General features: G+C 49.6%; 2 protein-coding genes across 2 annotated transcripts in view; one reads left to right on the top strand and one right to left on the bottom strand.

Moving 5' to 3' along the window:
- Nucleotides 1–8,745, bottom strand: part of LOC115096225 (proton channel OTOP2-like) — a 40,743-nt gene extending 31,998 nt beyond the window's left edge. The window contains exon 1 of the mRNA XM_029610735.1: nucleotides 8,640–8,745. Coding sequence (XP_029466595.1) covers nucleotides 8,640–8,745 — 106 coding nt within the window. The remainder of the gene's footprint in view (nucleotides 1–8,639) is intronic.
- A 3,998-nt stretch (nucleotides 8,746–12,743) lies between these two features.
- The window catches only part of SFXN3 (sideroflexin 3), a 105,719-nt gene continuing 95,408 nt past the window's right edge, over nucleotides 12,744–23,054 (top strand). Inside the window, exon 1 of the mRNA XM_029610241.1 lies at nucleotides 12,744–12,839. The gene's annotated coding sequence lies outside the window, so the exon portion shown is untranslated. The remainder of the gene's footprint in view (nucleotides 12,840–23,054) is intronic.

Raw genomic sequence — 23,054 nt, 5'->3', positions numbered from 1 at the left:
ACCAATGCTACATAAGGTTTACTCTGCTGTTGACACAATTCCCTTTAGATCTGGTTAAGACTAGTTACATCTTATCATTGCTGGAGGGGAGGGCCCTGGCTTGGGCCTCCCCACTGTGGGAACGCAACGACCCAATTTTGAGTAATCTCCAGCAGATTGAATCCACGTTTAAGCAGGTATTCGATGAACCAGCTTGAAGATCCATAGCAGCTGCCGAATTGCTGTGCCTACGCCAGGGCTCTCGGTCCCTAGCCGAATACGTGGTTGAGTTCTGCACGTTGGCAACCGAGTTAGACTGGAGGGAGGACAGCCTTCATAGCATCTTCTTGGAGGGACTGTCTTCTTGCATTAAGGACGAGCTAGCGGCAAGAGACCTTCCTGATGATCTGGACAGCATGATTGACCTGGCAGGAAGGGTCGACCGCAGACTCCAGCAATGGGCTCGGGAGGGGAAGACAGTTCGAAGGCCAGTTACCCTAACACCTGCCTTCTCTCATCCCATGTCTTCTACTTCAGCCTCTTCAGGTAATCAAGGGGTGGAACCCATGCAACTGGGAAGAAGCTCCCTTTCCCTGGAGTAAAGGAGACGTCGACGCTAGCTAGGCCTCTGTTTATACTGTGGTAATAAAGGACATTTCCTAGCCCAGTGTGGTGAACGGCTGGAAAACTTCAGGGCCTAGGCGTCATCGGGAAGCTATCCCTAGGCCGTATCAATTCTGCTCCTCAATGTACCATATCAGTGACCCTTGAATATCCTGGGGGATCTTTCTCCACACTCGTCTTTGTTGACTCTGGGGCAGGAGGAAATTTTATCCTGGCAGAGCTAGCCCAACAGTTACAGCTAGCGGTGCTTCCTCATACACCACCATTATGGATTTCTTCTATCCAAGGCTCGCCTCTCCCAGGGTATGTTTCAACATCCACAGCACCCTTGACTCTTCGCACTGGAATGCTCCACCCTGAAGAGATCTCATTTCTAGTCTTGGAGAGATCCATTCAAACTATCGTCCTAGGACTTCCTTGGCTGCAGAAGCACTCGCCATTAATTGATTGGGAGATTCTTCAGATCACCACTTGAAGCTCCACTTGTTTTTCAAACTGTATTTCCACCATGCCACGACCCAGCTTGTCTCTAGCCATCACCACAATTTCCCTACCTACACCCTTCATGGAGTTCGCTGATGTTTTTTCCAAAGAGCAAGCAGAGATACTCCCCGAGCATCAGTCCTTCGACTGCGCCATAGAGTTATTGCCGGGAACGACACCCCCTTGGGGTTGGGTGTACCCTCTATCTCTTCCTGAGACACAAGCGATGACACAGTACATTAAGGAAAACCTGGACAAGGGATTTATCTGCCCTTCAACCTCCCCAGCCGGGGCTGGGCTCTTCTTCGTTGCAAAGAAAGACAGAACTCTCAGACCTTGTATAGACTACCGAGGGTTGAATGCTATTACCCGTCGGGATAGATATCCCTTGCCTCTTATTCCAGAGCTCCTGAACCGACTGCAGGGAGCTAAGCTCTTTATTAAATTAGACTTAAGAGGAGCATATAACTTGGTACGAATCAAGGCTGGCGATGAATGGAAAACCGCCTTTAACACATGGGATGGGCATTACGAGTACCTAGTAATGCTCTTTGGGTTATGTAATGCCCCAGTGGTTTTTCAAAACCTCATGAATGAAGTCCTGAGAGACATGCTCCAGTCATCGGTAATTGTGTACCTGGATGACGTACTCATATATTCAAAAGACCTCTCTACCCACAGGCAAGGTACTACAACATCTCCGGGAGAATCGCCTTTTTGCTAAAGCTGAAAAATGTGCTTTTCAACAAGAAACTTTGCCATTTCTAGGGTACATAGTGTCTTTCACTGGATTTCACATGGATCCCATGAAGGTCTCCGCTATCCAAGACTGGCAACGGCCAACTGGACTCAAGGCTCTGTAGCACTTCCTTGAATTTGCAAACTTCTATTGTCACTTTATACCGCACTACTCTGCTAAGGTAGCACCCCTGACTGCCTTAACTAGAAAGGGAGCTAATGTGAAGAACTGGTCACCAGAGGCTGTACAAGCCTTGGAAGAATTGAAACAAGCTTTCCTTCACAACACGTGTCTCCGACATCCTGATCCTGCATGACCATTCATTGTGGAGGTAGACGCCTCCGGCTTGGCGGTGGGTGCAGTCCTTAGTCAAAATTCCAATACAGGAACTCTCCTTCCTTGCTCCTACTTCTCCCGGAAGTTTTCCCCTGCGGAAAGAAACTATGGCATAGGAGATAAGGAGCTTTTAGCCTCAAGATGGCTTTTGAGGAATGGCGACAGTGGCTGGAAGGGGCTCAACACCCTATAGTGGTATACACAGACTACAAAAATTTGGAATACCTGTGTAAAGCTCAACGCCTGAATCCTCGACAAGCATGCTGGTCGCTGTTTTTCAGTCGCTTTAACTTCACTCTCCGGTACCGTCCAGCATCCAAGAATATTAGAGCAGATGCTCTCTCTCGGACCACTGAGCTCGAAGATACCCCGACGACTCCACAATACATTCTGGACCTAGCTAAGTTCTTGTGTTCTGCTACTGACCTTGTTCCTGCAGGCAAGACCGTTGATCCCTTACATCATCGCATGAGAGTATTTGCTTGGGCACATGACTCGCTGACTGCCGGTCATCCAGGGACAGCCAGAACACTGGAACTCCTTACCCATCACTACTGGTGGCCCCAGGTTTCACAAGACGTTCAGGCATACATCAGTTCCTGCCCTACGTATGCCCAGCAAAAACCTTTACCCGGCTGTCCTTGGGGACTACTGCAGCCCTTGCCAGTCCCAACGGAACCATGGACTCATATTTCTACGGACTTCAGAGTGGACTTGCCTTTATCTGAGGGTAAGCGAGTCATTTGGGTTACTGTGGATAGATTCTCCAAGATGACACATTTTGTAGCTGTCTAAACTTCCTACCGCACCAGAACTCACCAAGCTATTCACACAGCATTTCTTCCGACTACATGGCCTACCACAGCACATTGCCTCAGACCGAGGCTCCCAGTTCACCACAAAATATTGGAGAGCTCTTTGCAAGAAATTTGGTGTCCATCTAGATTTCACTTCAGCTTTCCATCCACAAGGTAACGACCAAGCTGAACAGACCGACCGTTCCCTAAAATCGTTCCTCCGTACTTTTGTGAGTGAGAAACAAGATGATTGGGTGGCCTTACTGCCATGGGCCGAATTCTCCTATAACCACCACATCCATTCGGCAACGAAGGCCTCTCCTTTCCAAGTGGTATTTGGTAAACAACCCAAACCACCACTGCCACTTCCTCTGAATGTGCCGTCCCCTACAGTCCAACTCTCCGCTCAACAGCTCCATATGCTCTTGGAATCCATGCAAGACAATTTGCTACGTGCAGCGGAATCTGCAAAGAAGGACGCTGATAGACATCATCGTAAGGCTCCACTCTTTAGCCCGGGAGAGCGAGTCTGGTTAAGTACTCGCCATATCCGCCTTCGGCTTCCTTCAATGCGACTGGCTCCTAGATACATCGGCCCCTTCTCCTTCATTGACCGGTTGGGTCCAGTTTCTTACTGTCTACATTTGCCCACTAGCTTGCGAATACATAATGTAATCCATGTTTCACTGCTCAAACCAGTGGTTCTTTCTCGTTTTCATCGCCAGTCTCCAAATCCTTAGACCGCAGTGGCTGAAGAAGAGCCTATCTATCAAGTTCAAGAGGTCTTGGATGTCCGGTTCTATCGCCGCAGATGGGAGTACTTGATCTCCTGGGAGGGCTTCGGCCTGGAGGAAAACTCTTGGGAGCCTGCCTCCAATATTCTGGACAAAAGTCTTCTCCTTTCATCAAGATCATCCACATGAGTCATGACCCCTGGGGAGGGGGCATAAAGGGGGCGAACTACCCACTACGTCGGTAGTTCGCCGGCATCTCCTCTCCCCTGGGCTGGGCCGCAATGAGGCCTTCCTACGGCATTCTCCCCACGAGGGAGATGCTGCCGACTGCTGCCACAGACTCCGCCCCCTAGGCGTGCGCGTGCCGAAGCTCTGAATTTAAAGGGGCCGTGGCGCAAAACCTTGGCCCAGCCCCCAAAGTGAGATCATCAGTGCAGGCCTATAAATAGGCTCATACTAACCTTTTTCCCTTGCCTTAGCAACAGGTCTCACTCTGGTGTGCTAGTTGCTGTTCGTGTTCCTGATCCTTCTTGTTCCTGCCATTGTGTTCATGATCCTGCTTGTTCCTGACCTTGCTTGTTCCTGCCTCGGTGTTCCTGCTCCACTCCGGTCCTTGTCTTCCTGCTCCTGCCTTCGTCTCGGCTTGTCTTCCTGGTTCCTGACTTCAGCTTGGTTTCTGGTATCTCTCATCTGCTGCCAGTCCTGAATCTTGGCCTGTCTCTGGGTCCTGCTGGTCTGCCGCCTGCCCTGACTGCTGGTCTGTATCTTCGTCTTGCACCGCTGCCGCCTGCCACGACCATTGGACTACTTCTGGTTCTGCTTCACTTCTGCCTGCTTTGCCTTGGATCTTGATTGTTCATTGCTTCGCCAGGAGACCGCACCTAAGTCCAAGTGGCCTGGGTCCCCAAGTGCTCCTCCCCGGGGACCTCGGGCTTCCAGTGGCAAAGATTCCAGCTGGTCTCCTTCGGATCTTCCCCATCCCTGGTTTCCCAGGAGACCACACCTAAATCCAAGCGGCCCGGGTTCCCAAGGGCTCCTCCCGGGGGGTCCTCGGGCTTCTAGTGGTGAAGATTCTTGTTGGTCTTCTGAGCTTGATCTGCCTCCCGGCTACAGACCCCGTTCTTAGCCGGCTCAAGAGTCCACGTCTCAACAAATAGGTCCTTAGGAAAAATTAGCATGCAGATCCAATATTGAGAAGCGAGAAAGACGGTGCTCAACTCCTTACCTACATGCTGTAGGAAAGGGTTCCAAATTCGTGTACATTTTGCTATTTATCTCAGTCATAAAATGTGCAGATCTCCAATGAGAAGACTTTCCACAGAGTCGGAATCCAGAAAATATACGGAGGGACATCTGTAAACTTCCATTTTTGGGCAATATTTCACCTCCCAGCCACCAGCAGATGGATCACTAAAGGAACACCCCCAGAGCGGTAGAGGTGAGATCCAGGATAGGAAACTACATTAAAATTATGGCGGGGGTCAAATGGAAGGAAGACCTTAGTCATATCATAAATTCGCAATATGACCACTTTCCAGTAGACTGATATCTGAGGGAATGTGCACCACATGTGAAATAAGGATCCCGCCTCGCCGCAACCCCTCAAGCACTACTGGAATCGCAAAGTTTAACTTTATGTAATTTTCGGGGGTTTGATACCCAAATCCATATTCTCTGGTGGTCCTGCACAATGAATTCCCCTTTTAGAGTCGCCAAATCACGTGGTCCCATTGCTCATCAGTAATGTTCTTACCCAAGTCCGCACCCCAGCATATTTTATACATATTAATAGGGTCCCCTTCCTCCCCAAGCATTATCCAATAGATTTGTTGTTAATCTTTCCAAGAATTAACTCTTCAAAAGGCTTTAAACTCCTGCTATTTATCTATTTATTTATTTATTTGTCAAGTTTTATATACCGTCGTTCGGTTTCGCCATCACAACGGTTTACAAAGTTTTGATGTTTAACAGAGTTTTCAAAAGGTTCGTTCAAATGGTTGTTAACATAGAATTATAATTTACATAGATTTTATCGTTTTATAAACTTGGTTCATAGGATAGATTATACAGGTTTCGGTTCACTGTTATGTTATTTTCTTACATTGGTTCCACAATTTTTCTTAGTGTCAATGGGAGGGGAGTGGGTGATTTAGAGTCATTGGGTGAGTTGGTAGGCTTTGGTAAACATCCAGGTTTTTAGATCTTTTTTGAAAGTTTTTAAATTTTCTTGTGTTCGGAGTTCGGTTGGGAGGGTGTTCCAGAGTTTAGGGCTTCCTAGTGAAATTGCTCTCTTTTGAGTTGAGGTGTGTTGTTTAGAGCGAGCAGGTGGAATCTTTAGTAGTCCTTTATTTGCTGATCTGAGGTTTCTGTTTGGAGAATGCAGTTTTATGGATGAGCTTAGCCAGTTTGTTTGTTTTTCGTATATTATTTTGTGTAGTATGGATAGATTTTGTATTCAATCCTAAATTTTATTGGGAGCCAGTGAAGTGATATAAGTCTTAGAGTAATGTGATCATGTTTTTTTGACCCAGTGAGTATTCTTGCGGTTGCATTTTGTAGGATTTGGAGAGGGTAAGTTGAATAGTAGGGAGTTGCAGTAGTCCAGGTTGGAGAAGATGAGTAGTTGAAGGACTGATCTGAAGTCATTGGGGGAGAGGAAAGGTTTTAATTGATGTAGTGTTAGAAGTTTGTGATATCCATCTTTGATTTTAGTTGTGATGTGGTTCTTGATAAATATGTGATGTGATAAATATGTGATGTGGTTCTTGATAAAGGCAGGAATACCTTTATCAGACCAAAGAGTCCCCTCCTAACTGCAGATACCTAAAAACTGAGGGGCAGATTTTATAAATCTGTGCACACGCGTACATTTGTTCGCGCACCAGGCGTGAACAAGAGTACGCGGGATTTTAATAGATACGCGCGTATCCATTAAAATCCGGGATCGGCGTGCGCAAGGCTGCCCAAAATCGGCAGCCTGTGTGCGCCGAGCCGCGCAGCCTGCCTCCGTTCCCTCCCACCCCCCCCGTACCTTCCCTTCCCTTACCTAACCCAGCCCCCCCCCCCGGCCCTATCTAAACCCCCCTACCTTTGTCGGCAAAGTTACGCCTGCTTCCAGCAGGCGTAACTTTGCGCGCGCCAGGCCGGCTGCCGCGCTCCATGTTCCGGTCCGGGGGCTGGTCCGGAGGCCGCGGCCACGTCCCCGGAACGCAACCACGCCCGCGGCACCGCCCCCGAAACGCCGCATCACTCGCGACACGCCCCCGAAATGCCGCGTCACTCCCGGCACGCCCCTCCATGCAAGCCCCGCGACTTATGCGCTTCCCAGGGCTTGTGCGCGCCGCCGAGCCTATGCAAAATAGGCTTGGCGCGCGCAGGGGGGGTGGTTTGGGGTAGGTTTTCGGGGGGTATGCGCATATCTTATGCGCTTACCCCTTTGAAAATCTACCCCTGAGATTGTAAACCCTCTAACTTCTCCTCCAGTTGCTGAAGTGAAATTTCCCCGTCAAACAACTGACCAACCTAACTTATACCCCGCTTGCAGAGCCAATAAAAATTGGCTCTGTTGATATGTTGAGGGACGTAGTAGCTATTCCATAAGAGCATTAGCAGAGATAAATGAGTAGATAATCTCCCGCAAGATTCCAAAGGATGCAGAGGGTTTCTCAGCATATGTAAGATGCACTTTGAACTTCAGGTGGCTTGATTCCCATCAGACCATGTCAAGGGGACATACATACTCTCCTTATTGGGTGGCCTTGCCCTTGCCTGGGCCTATCTTTTGTGTGAACAAGCCGATCCACTCCTTAGGAGCTTTGACAACTTTGTACAACAGTTTGGCCTGATTTTTGATAAGCCTGGTTGTGTCTCGTCCATAGCCATGGAATTGCTTTGTATTCGCCTGAGTGTCAATGGGAGGGGAGTGGTGATTTATTTTATTTATTTATTTATTTAAGTTTTTTTATATACCAACATTCAAGACAGAAGTCCCATCATGCTGGTTCACAAGGAACAGGGGTGCACAATATAATAAACTTTACAATTTGAACAATAGTGCAGAAAAGCAGTTACATGTAACAGGAAAACAATTTAGAGTCATTGGGTGAGTTGGTAGGCTTTGGTAAACATCCAGGTTTTTAGATCTTTTTTGAAAGTTTTTAAATTTTCTTGTGTTCGGAGTTCGGTTGGGAGGGTGTTCCAGAGTTTAGGGCTTCCTAGTGAAATTGCTCTCTTTTGAGTTGAGGTGTGTTGTTTAGAGCGAGCAGGTGGAATCTTTAGTAGTCCTTTATTTGCTGATCTGAGGTTTCTGTTTGGAGAATGCAGTTTTATGGATGAGCTTAGCCAGTTTGTTTGTTTTTCGTATATTATTTTGTGTAGTATGGATAGATTTTGTATTCAATCCTAAATTTTATTGGGAGCCAGTGAAGTGATATAAGTCTTGCACGGTGGGCGAGTATGCAGTAGGATTTCGCCCCTGGCCTCTGAGCTTGGCTGGGGTGAAGACAGCCAAATGGCCATTTTCTGGCAAGGGCTAGCTGGGAGAATAAAGGATGAACTGGCAGGCCGAGATCTTCCACTCTCTCTGGAAGCATTCATTGCCCTGGCTGTTCGTGTGGATTTAAAATTTCAGGAACAAGTCCAGAAGAAGACATCCCACTGACTTATCCGTTTGGCTACTGACTTCCAGCACCCCTTGAAGCTTGCCTTGGACCTTATGATGGTTATCACCTCCAAAGAACCCATGCAGTCAGGTAGATCTTGGCTCTCAGAGGAAGAGAAACAGAAGTGAAGACAGCATAACCTCTACCTTTACTGTGCCATGCAGGGGCATTTCGCTAGCCACTGCCCCAAGAAATTGGGCAAACCTCAGAATGGGGGATTAGGCGGGAAAACAGTCCTAAGTCACCTGGATCCCTCTCCACAGCTGGTGGTACCGGTGTGCCTTACCTTTGGGGAGCACACCATTCAGACCGAGGCATTCTGGAACGGGGGACAATTTCATCCAGGAGTCATTGCTGTGCCAGTATGGCTGGCCCACCACCACCTTGACCATGGCCCGTACCATCTCTTCAATTTATGGTGAGCCTCTGCCTGGTTGCTTGACCCAGGTCACCTTGCCCATCATCATGCAGACTAATCTTCATCAGGAAAGTATTGAGTTCTAGGTACTTCCCAGGGCAGTCAACCGTATCATTCTTGGGTTGCCCTGGCTCCAACTCTATCAACCTGTTATAGATTGGGGTACAATACTAATTTCCCACTGGGGCCCCTCCTGCCAGGAGCACTGTTCCATTCAGACCCCGCCTCTGGTCATACTAGCTTGGATAATTCTGTCTAATCTGCAGGACCTGCTGCCCCATACGTCACTGTTACCGACCTACGTGATAAGCAACAGTGTAGGACCTGGCCGCCACACAGCTCTGGCGACCATCCAGTTCCTCAAAGTCCTTTATCTTGGAGGTAGAAGTCACTGCCATTAAGGTAGAGTCTGTCCTCACTCAAAACGATGACCAAGGGGCTCATGTGCCATGCCTTCTTCAAAAGATCCACTCCAGCAGAAAAGGACTAAGGGGCTGATGCCCTTTACACTCTTCCAAAACTAAAAACTCCTTGGAACCTCCTTTTAAACCTGCCCCTGACTTCCCAATCCCCCAGATAGTAAAAGTATTCCATTGACATTTTCCTCAGAAGCCGAGGACAAGAGTCAAGGGGAGGGGACTTAGAAGTGGGGGGGAGGGGAAGTAACGTAATGATGGGCCAGTCCCAAGAGGGACCCACGACCAGCCAGCTCACCCTAAGATGCTGCCCCAACCCCATGCTCCATCCTCATAGCTCAAATACCACTGCTCCTGCAAGTTCCCCTAGGTGTTGGTGCATGCTCTCTCTCTTGATAAGGGCTTCGCGGCAGCAAACCCAACTCGACACCCCTTGATGAATTTGTCGCAGCTGGGGATTTAAACCCCAGCTGCGCTCTCCACCGGCACCTCAGCAATGAGTCCCCCTGCCTAGCACAGTGGTTGTTGCTCCATGCCTTGCCTCACCCAAGCCTACCTTGACCTTGTATAATCCAAGCCTGCCTTGACCTTGTTTAATCAAAGCTTTACTCGTCCTTGCCTCATCCAGCCTTACCTTGTCTCATCCAGGTTTCCCTCATCTTTGCTCTATACCCTTCCAGCCCTTTTGCCTGCTCACCTGGATCTGACCTCTGCTACGGACATTGACTTCCTCCTTGCCTGCCGCCTGGACCTGACCTTGCCACAGACCCTGACTATGCCTTGCCTGCTGCCTGCCCTGATTTTTGGCCCATCTCTGAACTCTCTCTTGGACCACTGTTGGGACCCACCTAAGTCCTGCTGGCCCCTGGAACCCAAAGGCTCAACCTGCAGGGAAAAGGGCTGGTTTAGGCAAGCTCCAGCTTGTCCCAGACCAGGGCGTATTCACCAGCTGTTGGCAGGGACCTAATAGGATTGCCTACTACGGTAGGCTGCATCAATCACCTCTGCAGCACAAGGGCTCACAATCCTTACAGCAATTTATGGTGGCTGGAGATAGAAACATAGAAATGATGGCAGAAGAAGACCAAACGGCCCATCTAGTCTGCCCAGCAAGTTTTGCACTTTTTTTTTTCTCATTCTTATCTGTTACTCTTGGCTCTTAGTAACCTTTTGATTCTGTTTCCCTTCCACCCCCACCATTAATGTAGAGAGCAGTGTTGAAACTGCCTCTAAGTGAAATATTTAGCTTAATTAGTTAGGGGTAGTAACCGCCGCAATAAGCAAGCTATACCCATGCTTATTTGTTTACCCAGACTAAATAATTCAGACCTTGTTGGTTGTTGTCTGTATATAGAAATTAAGGACAAATTATTTCATAAATGTGAATCACTGGAAAATATGTTGAGCTAAATTTTTCAGAAACGAAATGGCTGTCAGCTGTGGAACTTCTCAACTTCTCAACAAATATTCTGTGACTGTATTGTAGTTTTCTTCTCTGAAAGTATTTAATCTTTCAAAATGTTTCTATCTTCCTGATAAAACAATTGGTTGTCAATGCAGTTGAGGGTTCTATGGATATTTTAGTTCCTATTAATCATTCTAATTTATCATCATTTTTATAAGATTTGCATGATGTAATTAGAACTAAAGCAACATTATTGGTCTCATTTATCTCTGAGTCAGATAAAGGTACATAATTAAGGCAATATTTTAAATACAACAATGAGAATTTTTGTGGTAGGATACAAATTTTTCCTCATGTGGCGAAAAGAGACCCAAGTCAGAAGGAAGGCCTTTTTGCAATTAAAACAACGTGCAACAGTCTTGGGAGTCACTTTTTTTCTATAGCTCCCATGCAAATATAGAACAGGTTTACTTCTTCAGATCCTGACATTTGCAAAGTTTTCTTGCTGATAAATCTGGGTGACTAATTTGTGGGTAAGGGGGGGGGGAATAGTATATTCCAGCTCTGTGTATTTTTAAAACTCCCATTTATGTTCAATTATGTTTCTTGAACAAGATAAAATGAACAAAAGGGTCCCCTTAACACCTTGACTCTTAACACCTCATAGCTATAACATTTTACAATATAAATCGCAATAATCAACAATCAAAGAAAGGGAATAAAAAGGAAAATAGTACAACACAAGTATAACCATGCATTTCATTCAAACATGATCCTAACACATCTTGCAATACTACTAATAGTTCAGTAGCCTACATGCTGCCACCTCGGGAGTGCAAAGTCTGAATACCTGTATTTTTTTCTCGTATTTTACCCTTTTTATAATTCCCTTTCAGCTCGATACAGTAACATTCATTTGAAGATTTCTCGGCAGCCCCCACCGGCAGTGAATGAATGCGCGCCTGTGCGGACCCGGCCTAGATTTAACACGCGACCACCCGCCGCCCGTCTCGAACTAACGCGTGTCCCGCCGCTGCCGCTGCCGCCTGGAACAGGCGCCCACCCGCCCGCGGCCTAGATTTAACACGCCTGGCCCCACGCGGCCCTCCGACAGGTATTTAAAAATTTTTATTTTTTTTCTGACAGGTTTTATGTGTCCCACATCATTACATTTTCTCGATCATCTCTGTATCGCTCTTTTTTTTTATTGTGTTTTATTGTTTTTGAGTGTCTTAAGCGGTGTCGATGGATTTGTTACTAGACTCACAGTCCTAACTCCTACTAGGGGGAGGCGGTAAACTAACACGTTACGGCCGCGGCAAAACAGTGCGTTACTAATGAGATAACCTGAGCGCGCGTTACGGTATCGGAGGGGAATAGCTAATTCTTTCATTATACAGCTAATTCGTTCATTTACATGCCGGGTGGGGAAGGGTTACGCGTCTGTTTTAAGAAGCGCTACGGACGCGCGAAACTGGAGACTGTATCGCTGGTTTGCCTTACGCGTCCGAATTGTGCGCAGCGAGCTCGTTACAAACGAGAAATCTTCAAATGAATGTTACTGTATCGAGCTGAAAGGGAATTATAAAAAGGGTAAAATACGAGAAAAAAATACAGGTATTCAGACTTTGCACTCCCGAGGTGGCAGCATGTAGGCTACTGAACTATTAGTAGTATTGCAAGATGTGTTAGGATCATGTTTGAATGAAATGCATGGTATAAATTAAACTATTATATGTACTGAATTTACAATAAAATATTACATTAACTATTTTAGTATTGACTCATAAAATTATTGCAAATATTTTATCTTCTGTGATACGCATATACTAAAACATGTCAGGTCGTGCAGAATTCTTTCTTGGCTGCCAGGCACGAACAAGACGTCAGAGAAGTAAGCCTCTTTCACGATCTCTTTCTCAGAAGGCAAAGCAGTAACTGGCCCCTCTCTAGCCGGCATCTCCTTCCCTTTCCTCGCCCCTCGCCCAGCATCTTAGCCAATCCCGACTTGGGTTTCGCCGTACGCGCCGGGAGTGCCTCCTTTCTTCTTCCTGCTTGCCCGCACTCGAACTCTCCGCCTGAGGTTTCTGAGTTCGCTTATTGGCCGATACTGGCCCCCTCGGAGGCTAGCAGCTTAGGTTGACTACAATTGCAGGCTCTGTCTAAGCTGGTGATGTCATTGAGAGGTCACTGGTTCTACTAGATGGTGTTGGGTTGGGTTACTGCTTTGGAAGTACAGGCGTTCATGTGAGTATGCATTTAACCCTGCCCTGAGAAATCTGCTTTTACATTTTTCCTCCCGATCTACTTCTAATTATTGCCTTTAATAGGGGAAGCTTGATTTCACTGTTCTGCTAATTTTCTCTTGTAAAGGAGGGGTGACAGCAAGTATATAATTATGAAACCTGGGATCATATGATCTGTTTATACTTGTCTCTGTAACGTTTTATTCTGCACTGTGGATCGTGGTAAAGGAATAACGCAGCTGACATATGGTCCTCCGGTAGAGGCTTCTAACTGTTCTGATCCTCAGAGCACCCTGGCTGCATTCAGCTCATAAGGAATTGGTAGATCTGGCCTGATTTTTCAACTCCTGATTCAGTCTTTGACTTTGGGAAATCCTCTGGCAGGAGATTTGAAAAATCTGGACTTCCTTATGGCTTTGAAGCAGGTGGCCAGTCTACCTTTAAACTGGCCATAATTATGCCTAGAAGCTTTGATACAGTCGAGACAGCTGACAAATCACTACGATCGATGTTTGACCAAGGGGTTTTTTTTTTTTTAGTATAGGTTGTTTATGGTGTGGTTTTTTTTTTTTTGTTACCTGCTAAGAGTATATACTGGCTACGATTTAGCGGGCTAAAAATTTATTGAAATAGATTATACTACATCTGGTATTCAGGTGGCAATGTAAAAATAGATAATAAAATGATTAGCTCTTACCCTGGCCTATCTTCCTTCAGAATAGAAAAAAAGACAGTGATAGATTACTCCAGAATGTGTGACTGGAATATGATGGTCCCTTTTTTGATATGCTGACTATGGTGGTTATTTTAATAGAAACTGGGACAAGAATTATGCATGAGTAGAGTTGTAAACCCTGCCCTTAAATCTGGTTTTCTGTTGCTCTGAAGGATTTTGATTAAAAAAAAAAGACAAGAACTGATCTAATGGCTTAGTGGCAGTCCTGCATCCTGCCTTGTAGGGAACCTGAGTTTGATTCTTGAGCCTAACTTGTGTTTCTCAGATCAACTGGGGATGGGGAGGCTGCAGAAACAGTGTCTGCAACCTCTTGGGGGGGGGAGGGGGAGGAGGATGAGGAAACTTTAGCTAGGGTGCAGTGACAATACCTAGTGTCAGGCATAATAATACCTTATTATTTTTATAGCAGGGTGTAGAAGGGTAATAAGTATTCAGGTACAACAAGTCCCACCCCCAAAGTAGTAACATAGTAATGATAGCAGATAGAGACCAGTTGGTCCATCCAGTCTACCTAGCAATTTGCTTATGGTAGTAACTGCTGCTCCTTGCAGGTTACCCCCATGCAGAAATGTTACACCACCCCTTTCTTCAAGCCTTTAGGGATCCACAATGTTTGTCCCATGCCGTTTTGAATTCATTAACTGTTCTCATATTCACCACTTCTTCTGGGAGAGCATTCCAGGCACCCACCACCCTCTCCATGAAGAAATATTTCCTGATATTGGCTCTGAGTCTTCCCCCTGGAATTTCATATCATGACTCCTAGTTCTACTGTTTCCTTTCCAGCAGAAATGGGTTGAAGGTTGAGCATTGTTAATACCTATCAGGAAATCTGAAGTTCCCTGTACGTACCTGGATCAGTCCAGACCGTGGGTTATGTCCCCATTCCAGCAGATGGAGTCAGCCAAAGCTTTGAGGGGGCGTCACCATAAGTACTACTACCCCCTCTGCAGGAGTTCAGTATCTTCTGACTCCAGCAGATGCGAGTAGGGGAATCTGGGCTTGCTCCCGATTACCTGTAACCATTGTTCCCTTGATTGGGTTTTTCTTCTCTGTCTATTATATTTAGTTGTTTTGGATCAAGTTTGTTCTTTAAAAAAAAAAAAAAAAAAAAAAAGTTAATTGGTTTAATTGGAGAGGCGTGGCTTCCTTTTGGTGCTGTCTCTCTCTCTCCTTTCCAGCGACTAGGCTGTTGTTGTTCACCGGGGTAAGTTGTATTGGTTTTTGCTGTATTTTTCTTTTGCAGCTTATTTGGACGCGGCGGCCGGTGGAACCGGCCTCCCACCGTTTTCTCCCTCTCCCGCGGCCATCTTGCCGGCTCCTCGTGGGCTGCAGCAGGGAGCAGGGAGCTCTTCTTCGGCGGGTTGTGAGGCCAGGAAGGCCCCCCCGCGGCCTCGTGGGCTGCAGCAGGGAGCAGGGAGCTCTTCTTCGGCGGGTTGTGAGGCCAGGAAGGCCCCCCCGCGGCGCCGTTTTTCAGCCGGCGGGCAGTGCAGGCCGTTCGGGCCCCCCCGCACCGGCGTTTCTCCTCTCGGCCCCCCCGAGGCTTTCTGAATTTTTTTTTTGCCTGCCTGCTCCGTTTTCGCCAGCGCTCCCGATGCCGCGGCCGTTGCGTTGTTCGGCCTGCGGCGACCCGGGATCGCGCATTTCGCGCGAAGGGATCTGCGCTCGGTGCCTCCCCGGGGGGGAAGGCACGTCGCGGTCCCGGGACGATTTTTCCTTTTTGGCAGGCTTGCCCGGGCGGTGCGGGCCGGCCCCTCCCCCATTCTTGGCGGGAACGGCGGCCATATTGCATTCCCTGCGCCCTGAGGGGACTCAGGCAGCGCGGGAGGACAGGGATTCCCCCAAGGGTTCCCCCCCGAGCTTGTTGCCGGAACCGGATCTGGTGGACACGGGTTCCACGGGGTCCCCCCCCACCGGGGCCCCCTCGGGTAGGCCGGGGCTTTCCCCGGAATTTATACCGCTGATGCACACTGCATATCTACAGGGCCTGGACGCCCCCGCGGGTCCGCCCCCCGCTAAGGTCCCGTGGCCCTCGTCTCCCCCTCAGGCCCCCCCCCGTCCCGGCGGGAGTGGGGGCCCCCCAGCCTCCCGCCCGCAGCCGGCTTCCCGTGGGAGTCGGAGGCGGGGGGCCGGGCCCAGCGTCCCCGGGGCCGGACCTGGTGGATTTGGCGTAAGGGGACTCCTCGGCAGAGTGGGACGACCCGCGCACGCTGCGTCTCTTCCAGCGGGAAGAGCTGGAGGAGCTTATCCCGCAAATCATCCAGGAGTTAGACCTCGATCCACCGCCGGATCCACCAGCTCCCGTAGCGCCCGCTGTCGTCACTTCGGCTAAGAAAGGTGACCCGGTGCTGGCAGCCCTTCGTCCGAGGGCTCGGGCGTTCCCCATCCACGAGTCGTTCCTGCAGCTCCTCACCAGGGAATGGGACGCTCCCGAGGCTTCCCTCAAGGTCAGTTGTGCTATGGGAAAACTGTATCCGCTGCCGGAGGATTATCTGGATCTCATCAAGGTACCGAAAGTGGACTCCGCGGTGTCGGCAGTCACGAAGAGGACAACCATACCTGTCACGGGTGGCGCAGCCTTACGGGATGCGGGCGGTGATGTGCAGCTCGCTAGCGCAGAGGGCGAGCCTCCTCTGGGTGCAACAGCTTCTCACCTCTCAGGTTCTGCCGGCCGGAGAGGCCGCCCAGGTGGATCGGCTGGAAGCTGCGGTGGCGTATGGGGCTGATGCCTCCTACGACCTGTTTCGGTTCCTGGCTCGATCAATGGTCTCGGTAGCGGCGGATACGTCCTCCAAGTCGAGCCTGGGGTCCCTGCCTTTCAGGGGTAAGTTCCTGTTCGGGGAGGACTTGGACCAGCTCATCAAGTCCCTGGGGGAGAACGCGGTCCATCGTCTGCCGGAGGACAGGTACCGGCCCTCCAGGGCGTTCTCATCTTCACGAACCAGGGCCAGGGCGCAACGGCGCTACAGGAATTACAGGCCGGCGGCCCCCAGGTCCTCCGCCACCAGGTCACAGCCCTGGTCGCGCTCCTTTCGCGGGCGCAGGCCCGCGCGTCCCGCCTCCGGATCAGGGCAGCCCTCTCCTAAGTCCTCCCAATGATGTTCGGCTCGCCCACTCCATCGTCCCCAGGATTGGAGGGCAGCTGGCGTTCTTCTACGAGGAGTGGGCGCGGATCACTTCGGACCAGTGGGTCCTGGATACCATAGAACACGGCTACGCGTTGGGAATTTGTCCGCGCCCCGCAGGGAAGGTTCATCTTCTCCCCCTGTGGCTCAGCCTCCAAGCGAAGGGCGGTGCAGTCGACACTGGACCGTCTTCGGGAAATAGGAGCCATTGTGCCCGTGCCCTCCGGAGAGGTGGGCTTGGGCCATTATTCCATCTACTTCGTGTTTCCAAAGAAGGACGGCTCCCACAGACCCATCCTGGACTTGATGGAAGTCAACAAATCCCTCCGGGTGGTCCGATTCCGGATGGAAACACTGCGCTCGGTGATTGCGGCAGTGCTTCGGGGGGAGTTCCTGGCCTCCTTGGACCTGACGGAGGCCTACCTTCATATCCCCATCCGTCGGGAGCATCATCGGCTTCTCCGGTTCAAGATTCTGGACCAACACTTCCAGTTTGTAGCGCTCCCGTTCGGATTGGCAACGGCACCGCGCACCTTCACCAAGATCATGGTGGTCGTGGCGGCCGCCCTTCGGAAGGAGGGTATTCTGGTTCATCCTTACCTGGACGATTGGCTCATTCGAGTGAAATCTTTCACACTTGGTCAGGCGGCGGTGTCCAGGGTAATACAGTTCCTGCAGTCCCTGGGATGGGTAGTGAACTTCTCCAAGAGTTCCCTCGTACCCTCACAGCGCTTGGATTTTTTGGGGGCGACTTTCGACACTCGTCTGAGCGCGGTCTTTCTACGACAGGACAAGGCGCTCGCCTTGCGGGAACACATACAGCGGTTCTCTGCGTTACCAGTTCCCACCTCATGGGACTACCTGCAGCTCCTGGGGGTGATGGGCTCCACCATCGACATGGTCCCGTGGACGTTCGCTCACCTCCGGCCCCTCCAAAGGGCGCTTCTATCCCGCTGGAAACCTCTCTCGCAGGACTACCAGGTGCTCCTTCCCCTTCCACAGGTGGCCAGGAACAGCTTCTGCTGGTGGATGGATCCGGAGAATCTGGCTCGCGGCGTGTCCCTCGATCTCCCACATTGGGTGGTGGTCACCACCGATGCCAGTCTCGTAGGCTGGGGGGCGGTCTGCGAACGCAGCTCTGCGCAGGGGACGTGGTCCACGGAGGAGACAAAGTGGTCCATCAATCGTCTGGAGACCAGGCCGGTCAGACTAGCTTTGCGCCACTTCCTACCACTCCTACGGAATCGGGAGGTTTGGGTCCTATCGGACAACGCGACCACGGTGGCCTACATCAACCGGCAGGGCGGCACTCGCAGTCCACAGGTCGCGCTCGAAGCAGCCATGCTGATGCAGTGGGCGGAACGACATCTGGTCCGTCTGGCGGCCTCGCGCATCGCGGGCGGGGACAACGTCCAGGCGGATTTCCTCAGTCGCCAGCGCCTGGACCCCGGGGAATGGTCCCTCTCCGACGAGGCGATGCAGCTGCTTGTTCGCCGGTGGGGAACTCCCCACATGGATCTAATGGCGTCCGCGCAAAACGCAAAGGCTCCCCGTTTCTTCAGTCGTCGAAGAGAGCGAGGAGCAGAGGGTGTGGATGCCCTGGTGCTCCCGTGGCCGGACCATCTTCTTCTCTATGCGTTTCCGCCATGGCCTCTGGTGGGAAGACTACTCCGCAGAATAGAAGCTCATCGGGGACTCGTGATCTTCGTCGCACCAGAATGGCCACGGAGACCCTGGTTTGCGGACCTTCTCCAACTGGTGATCGACGGCCCCATCCGCCTGGGACATCCCCCTCGCCTCCTGCATCAGGGCCCGGTATTTTTCGACCAGGCAGAACTCTTCTGTCTTGCGGCCTGGCTTTTGAGAGGCAACGTCTCCGCCGCCGAGGTTACCAGGAGGCGGTAGTGTCAATGCTCTTGCGTTCCAAGAAGACTTCGACGTCGGCGACCTACGGTCGGGTCTGGAAGGTTTTCGAACTGTGGTGCACCGACCAGAACACGAGACCCACAAAGGCTTCGGTTCCTCAGATCCTTCAGTTTCTACAAGCGGGGGTAGACAAGGGGCTCGCCTATAATTCACTGCGAGTTCAGGTGGCCGCCCTTGGGTCGCTCCTGCGCGACGGGGGCTCCCTGCTTCAGCACCCGGATATTATGTGTTTCCTCAAGGGTGTCAAGCACTTGCGACCTCCGGTCCGGGAACCTTGTCCCGCTTGGAGTCTTAACCTCGTGCTCCGCTCTATGTCGGAACCTCCGTTTGAACCATTGCGCAATGCGACGATTAAGGACCTCACTCTCAAGACAGTGTTTCTGGTGGCCATTTGCTCCGCTCGACGCATCTCGGAACTGCAGGCCCTGTCGTGTAGAGAACCCTATCTCCGCTTCTCTGACTCCGGAGTTTCGCTCCGCACTGTTCCCTCCTTCCTTCCGAAGGTGGTGTCTGCGTTCCATGTGAATCAGACGGTGGAACTGCCGTCTTTCTCGTCGTCTGAACCAAGGGCTCTCCGACTTCTGGATGTCAAGCGCACTCTGCGTATCTATCTGGAGGCTACGAATGAGTTCCGGACTTTCGACCATCTCTTCGTACTTTGGTCCGGTCCTCGGAAGGGTTCCCAGGCCTCAAAGACGACCGTGGCCCGATGGCTGAAAGCCAGCATTGCCGCTTCTTACATTGGGGCGAGGCGGACTCCCCCGCCCGGCATCGTGGCGCATTCTACGCGTTCGCAGGCGGCTTCCTGGGCGGAGACTCGTTCGGTCTCCCCACAGGAAATCTGTCGTGCGGCCGCCTGGAAGTCGCTACATACGTTCTCGAGACACTATCGTCTACACCTCGCCTCTTCTGTCTCTGGGCATTTTGGCGAGCAGGTTCTCCAAGCAGGCCTCGCAGGACCCCACCCGGTTTAGGGAAGCTTGGGTACATCCCACGGTCTGGACTGATCCAGGTACGTACAGGGAAAAGAAAATTATTATTTACCTGCTAATTTTCGTTCCTGTAGTACCATGGATCAGTCCAGACGCCCACCGCTTTTGGGTTGTAATCCTGCTCAGCTGTCTTCTATGGGGCGATAGTGATCATTCCTGTTTTTCACGATTTCTCAGTTCTCACTGTATTTCGCAGTCCCTTTTGGGGTTGGCACGCTGTATTCATGTCCTCCTACCCGTTGGTGGGAGGGTTACAGTTCATTCTTTGGTTGTGCGGCTGTTTGTTGCCGTTCACTTTAAACTTGATCCAATACGGGGGTTTGTTTGTTTACTCGGGCTTTGATATACTCGATACTGAACTCCTGCAGAGGGGGTAGTAGTACTTATGGTGACGCCCCCTCAAAGCTTTGGCTGACTCCATCTGCTGGAATGGGGACATAACCCACGGTCTGGACTGATCCATGGTACTACAGGAACGAAAATTAGCAGGTAAATAATAATTTTCTTGTATCATATCTCCCTGCACCTCCTCTCCTCTAGGATATACATATTTCGATTCTTCAGCCTCTCCTCAATAGATCTTCTGAAACAGACCCTCCACCATTCTGGTCACCTTCCTCCTGTTGCTATCCTTTTTGAGATATGGTTTCCAGAACTGAGTACAGTACTCCAGATCAGGCCTCACCAAGGATGTGTACAAGGGCTTTATCACTTCCCTTTTTCCGCTACTTACTCCTCTGTCTGTGGAGCCCAGGATCTTTCTGGCATTAGCTAACGCATAGTCGCATTGCTTTACTACCTTTAGATCACCAGCCACAATCACCCCAAGGTCCCTCTTTTGCTCCGTGCACAATAGTCTTTCGCCCTCCATCACATGCAGCTGTTTTGGATTTCTGCACTCCAGGTGCACGACTCTGCCCTTCTTGGCAATGAACAAATCTTTGATCACTCTTCAAGTTTTCTTAAATCACTTCATTCTCTCTACTCCTTCAGGCGTAGAGTTTACAATCTAAGGGGGCACCTGAGATAACAGGAGATAAAGTGACTTGAACAAGGTCACAAGGAGTGTTAGTGGGAGAAGTAGGATTTCAACCCTGGTTTCTCTGGTTCTCAGCCTACTACTATGACCACCGGGCCACTCTTCCTCTCCCGTAGGAGGTGAATGTACCAGGTTCCAAAGGGAGCTATGCTGTCTGCCCTGGGCCGTGACTGCAGTGGGTTGAGAGCTGGAGTATGAAGGAAATGGGGTTTAAAAAAAAAAAAAAAAGGAAACTACTTAGGTAAATGCAAGTGAAAGGTCATGTCTCTATAGCCTAGTAGAGGTTGGTTCCAGCTGCACTGGAGACCCAAATGTGTAAAAGGAAGCTGCGAAGTGAAAACCCACCAAAAACAAAGGGGGTTCAGCCGCTGAGCAGCTCGGCTAGTCAGCTGGATAAATATGTATGGATAACTAGCAGGGTATGGCCGCTGAATATACCCGGCTCTGTTTATCTGGCTAACATTGGGACAGGAGTTAGCTGGTTAACTTATATGGCAGACTCTGCTCCTGGTTAACTTATATGGCAGACTCTGCTCCTCCCCGGAACATCCCCGATTTTATGCGGCTAGAATTTAGCTAGCTAGAATTTAGCTAGCTAGAATTTAGCTGGATAAGTCTCTCAATATGCTGGTTTTTTGCCATTTAGTTGGATAACTTTTCAGTTATCCATCTAAATGGCTTTTGAATATCGACCTCAAAACTTAAATCCAGGGGAAAAAAATGTTATAAAATCCCCCATGTGATTGGAATCTGTATCTTATTTTTTGAGGGGCAATCATGACACAATAAGTTGAAACTCTGTGTCTTTTCAGTGGGGGTGGCCTTTCGTCGTATTGGGAGCTATATTCGGGTTTGCCCACCAGAGTGCAAATATTCTATTGCGGATCATGATCTCTGTAATAGGACATTGCCCTCCCCCTCCTTCCCTGTCCCCTGGTAAATGTATTGCTGGAGCTGTGCGGGTGTGGATGGTGGCCATCCCATCTCCAGTTTCTGGATCCTGATGCCTCAGCCTTTAATTGGTCTGAATTATGTGTCCTTTGTTGGAGTTGCCTCTGGCTCGGTTTACACTGAGCAGATGACATGAAGTAAGGGATTAGTCCAAGTACGTTCCTTAGATGGTTTAAACCCTCTCTGGCGCTTTTAAATGTGCCTGTATTAAGCAAAAAATCTCCAAACAGGACATTTTGTCCGGGAATACAAAAACTGTTAGTACAATTACAAACAGCACAGATGCAATGGGAATGCAGTTATGTAGATATAAGTTTTATTAACTTCATTTCCCCCCACGCTATTACATCCATTGGCATATCATAGGTGCCAACGGGATACAGCAGAACTTCCAATTTTTGAACTTAGGGTCCATTTTTAAAATGAGCACGCGTACGCCCATACGTTGGAATTTTTATCGTGTGTGCAGTTGCGCGCGCGTGTCTTAAAATGCACCAACCGCGCATTAAGAGGTTACTCTAGCCCAGCCAGCAAGCATATGTCTTCAATAGGACCTTGCCAGTTTTTACGCAAGAATGTCAGCGAATTTTAAAACACATTCGCGCGAGGCACATTCCCAGTTTTCCAGTTAGTTCACCAGTTTGTCCAGTTAATAGAAAGGTCTTTCAGATCCCTTTGGTTCTTCATTCTGCACACCGCCCAATTGACCTGGATCCCTTGCCCTGTCCTCCAAGCTGTACGACTTGAGATCTACAGACTTGCTCCTCATCAGGAACAGCAATAAAGTTACGCAGATATCTACCGTATGCACGCTGCGGTTTTGATTGTTAAGATTTGGAGTGACGTGTGAAAGAATTGGGCCCCCTCCTGGAATGCACGTGCCCTGCCCCCTTTTCTGAAATAGTGCATCCTTTGCAGCAAACTTTAATTCCTTTAAAATCTGGAAGGAGGTGGGGGTAAGGGGGTGAAATCTATGGAAAAATTAGTGCAGTGTAAAAAAAAAAAAAATATATATAGCAGGACTTTTGCCTAATGGATTGGGTATAAACCTTGTAGTGCTTTTTGTAAAAGTATTTGCTTGTGGAACTGTTCCCTTTCCAAAATATTGCAGGAAATTAAAACCTTCACTGCAAGCTGTGCTAGTTCAAAACTCTGACCTTTGAGCTTTCTGCACTTTTTTGGGTTGGGGGACCCCTAATTTTGCATGAAAAATCAGTCTAGGCCCAAACTTTGACAGGCTCGATATGACTGTGTGCCGTCTTTCCCAGGGGTTGCCATGGAAACAGAGCTGAAGGACCATGGTGCTCTCTGTCAACCTAAAGCTGCTGCGGTTGACAGTTTTAGAGAGAAGTGAGAAACTAGAATCGGCTCAGCTGATCCTGTCAGAAGTGGCGTTTATTCTGGCATTTCACCAGCCTTTTGTTTTCAAGTTAAGAAGGCAGAGCCT

Source organism: Rhinatrema bivittatum, chromosome 7 (assembly GCF_901001135.1).
Source record: "Rhinatrema bivittatum chromosome 7, aRhiBiv1.1, whole genome shotgun sequence".
In the NCBI taxonomy this organism is placed as follows: domain Eukaryota; kingdom Metazoa; phylum Chordata; class Amphibia; order Gymnophiona; family Rhinatrematidae; genus Rhinatrema; species Rhinatrema bivittatum.
This window is presented reverse-complemented; position numbering and strand designations above follow the sequence as displayed.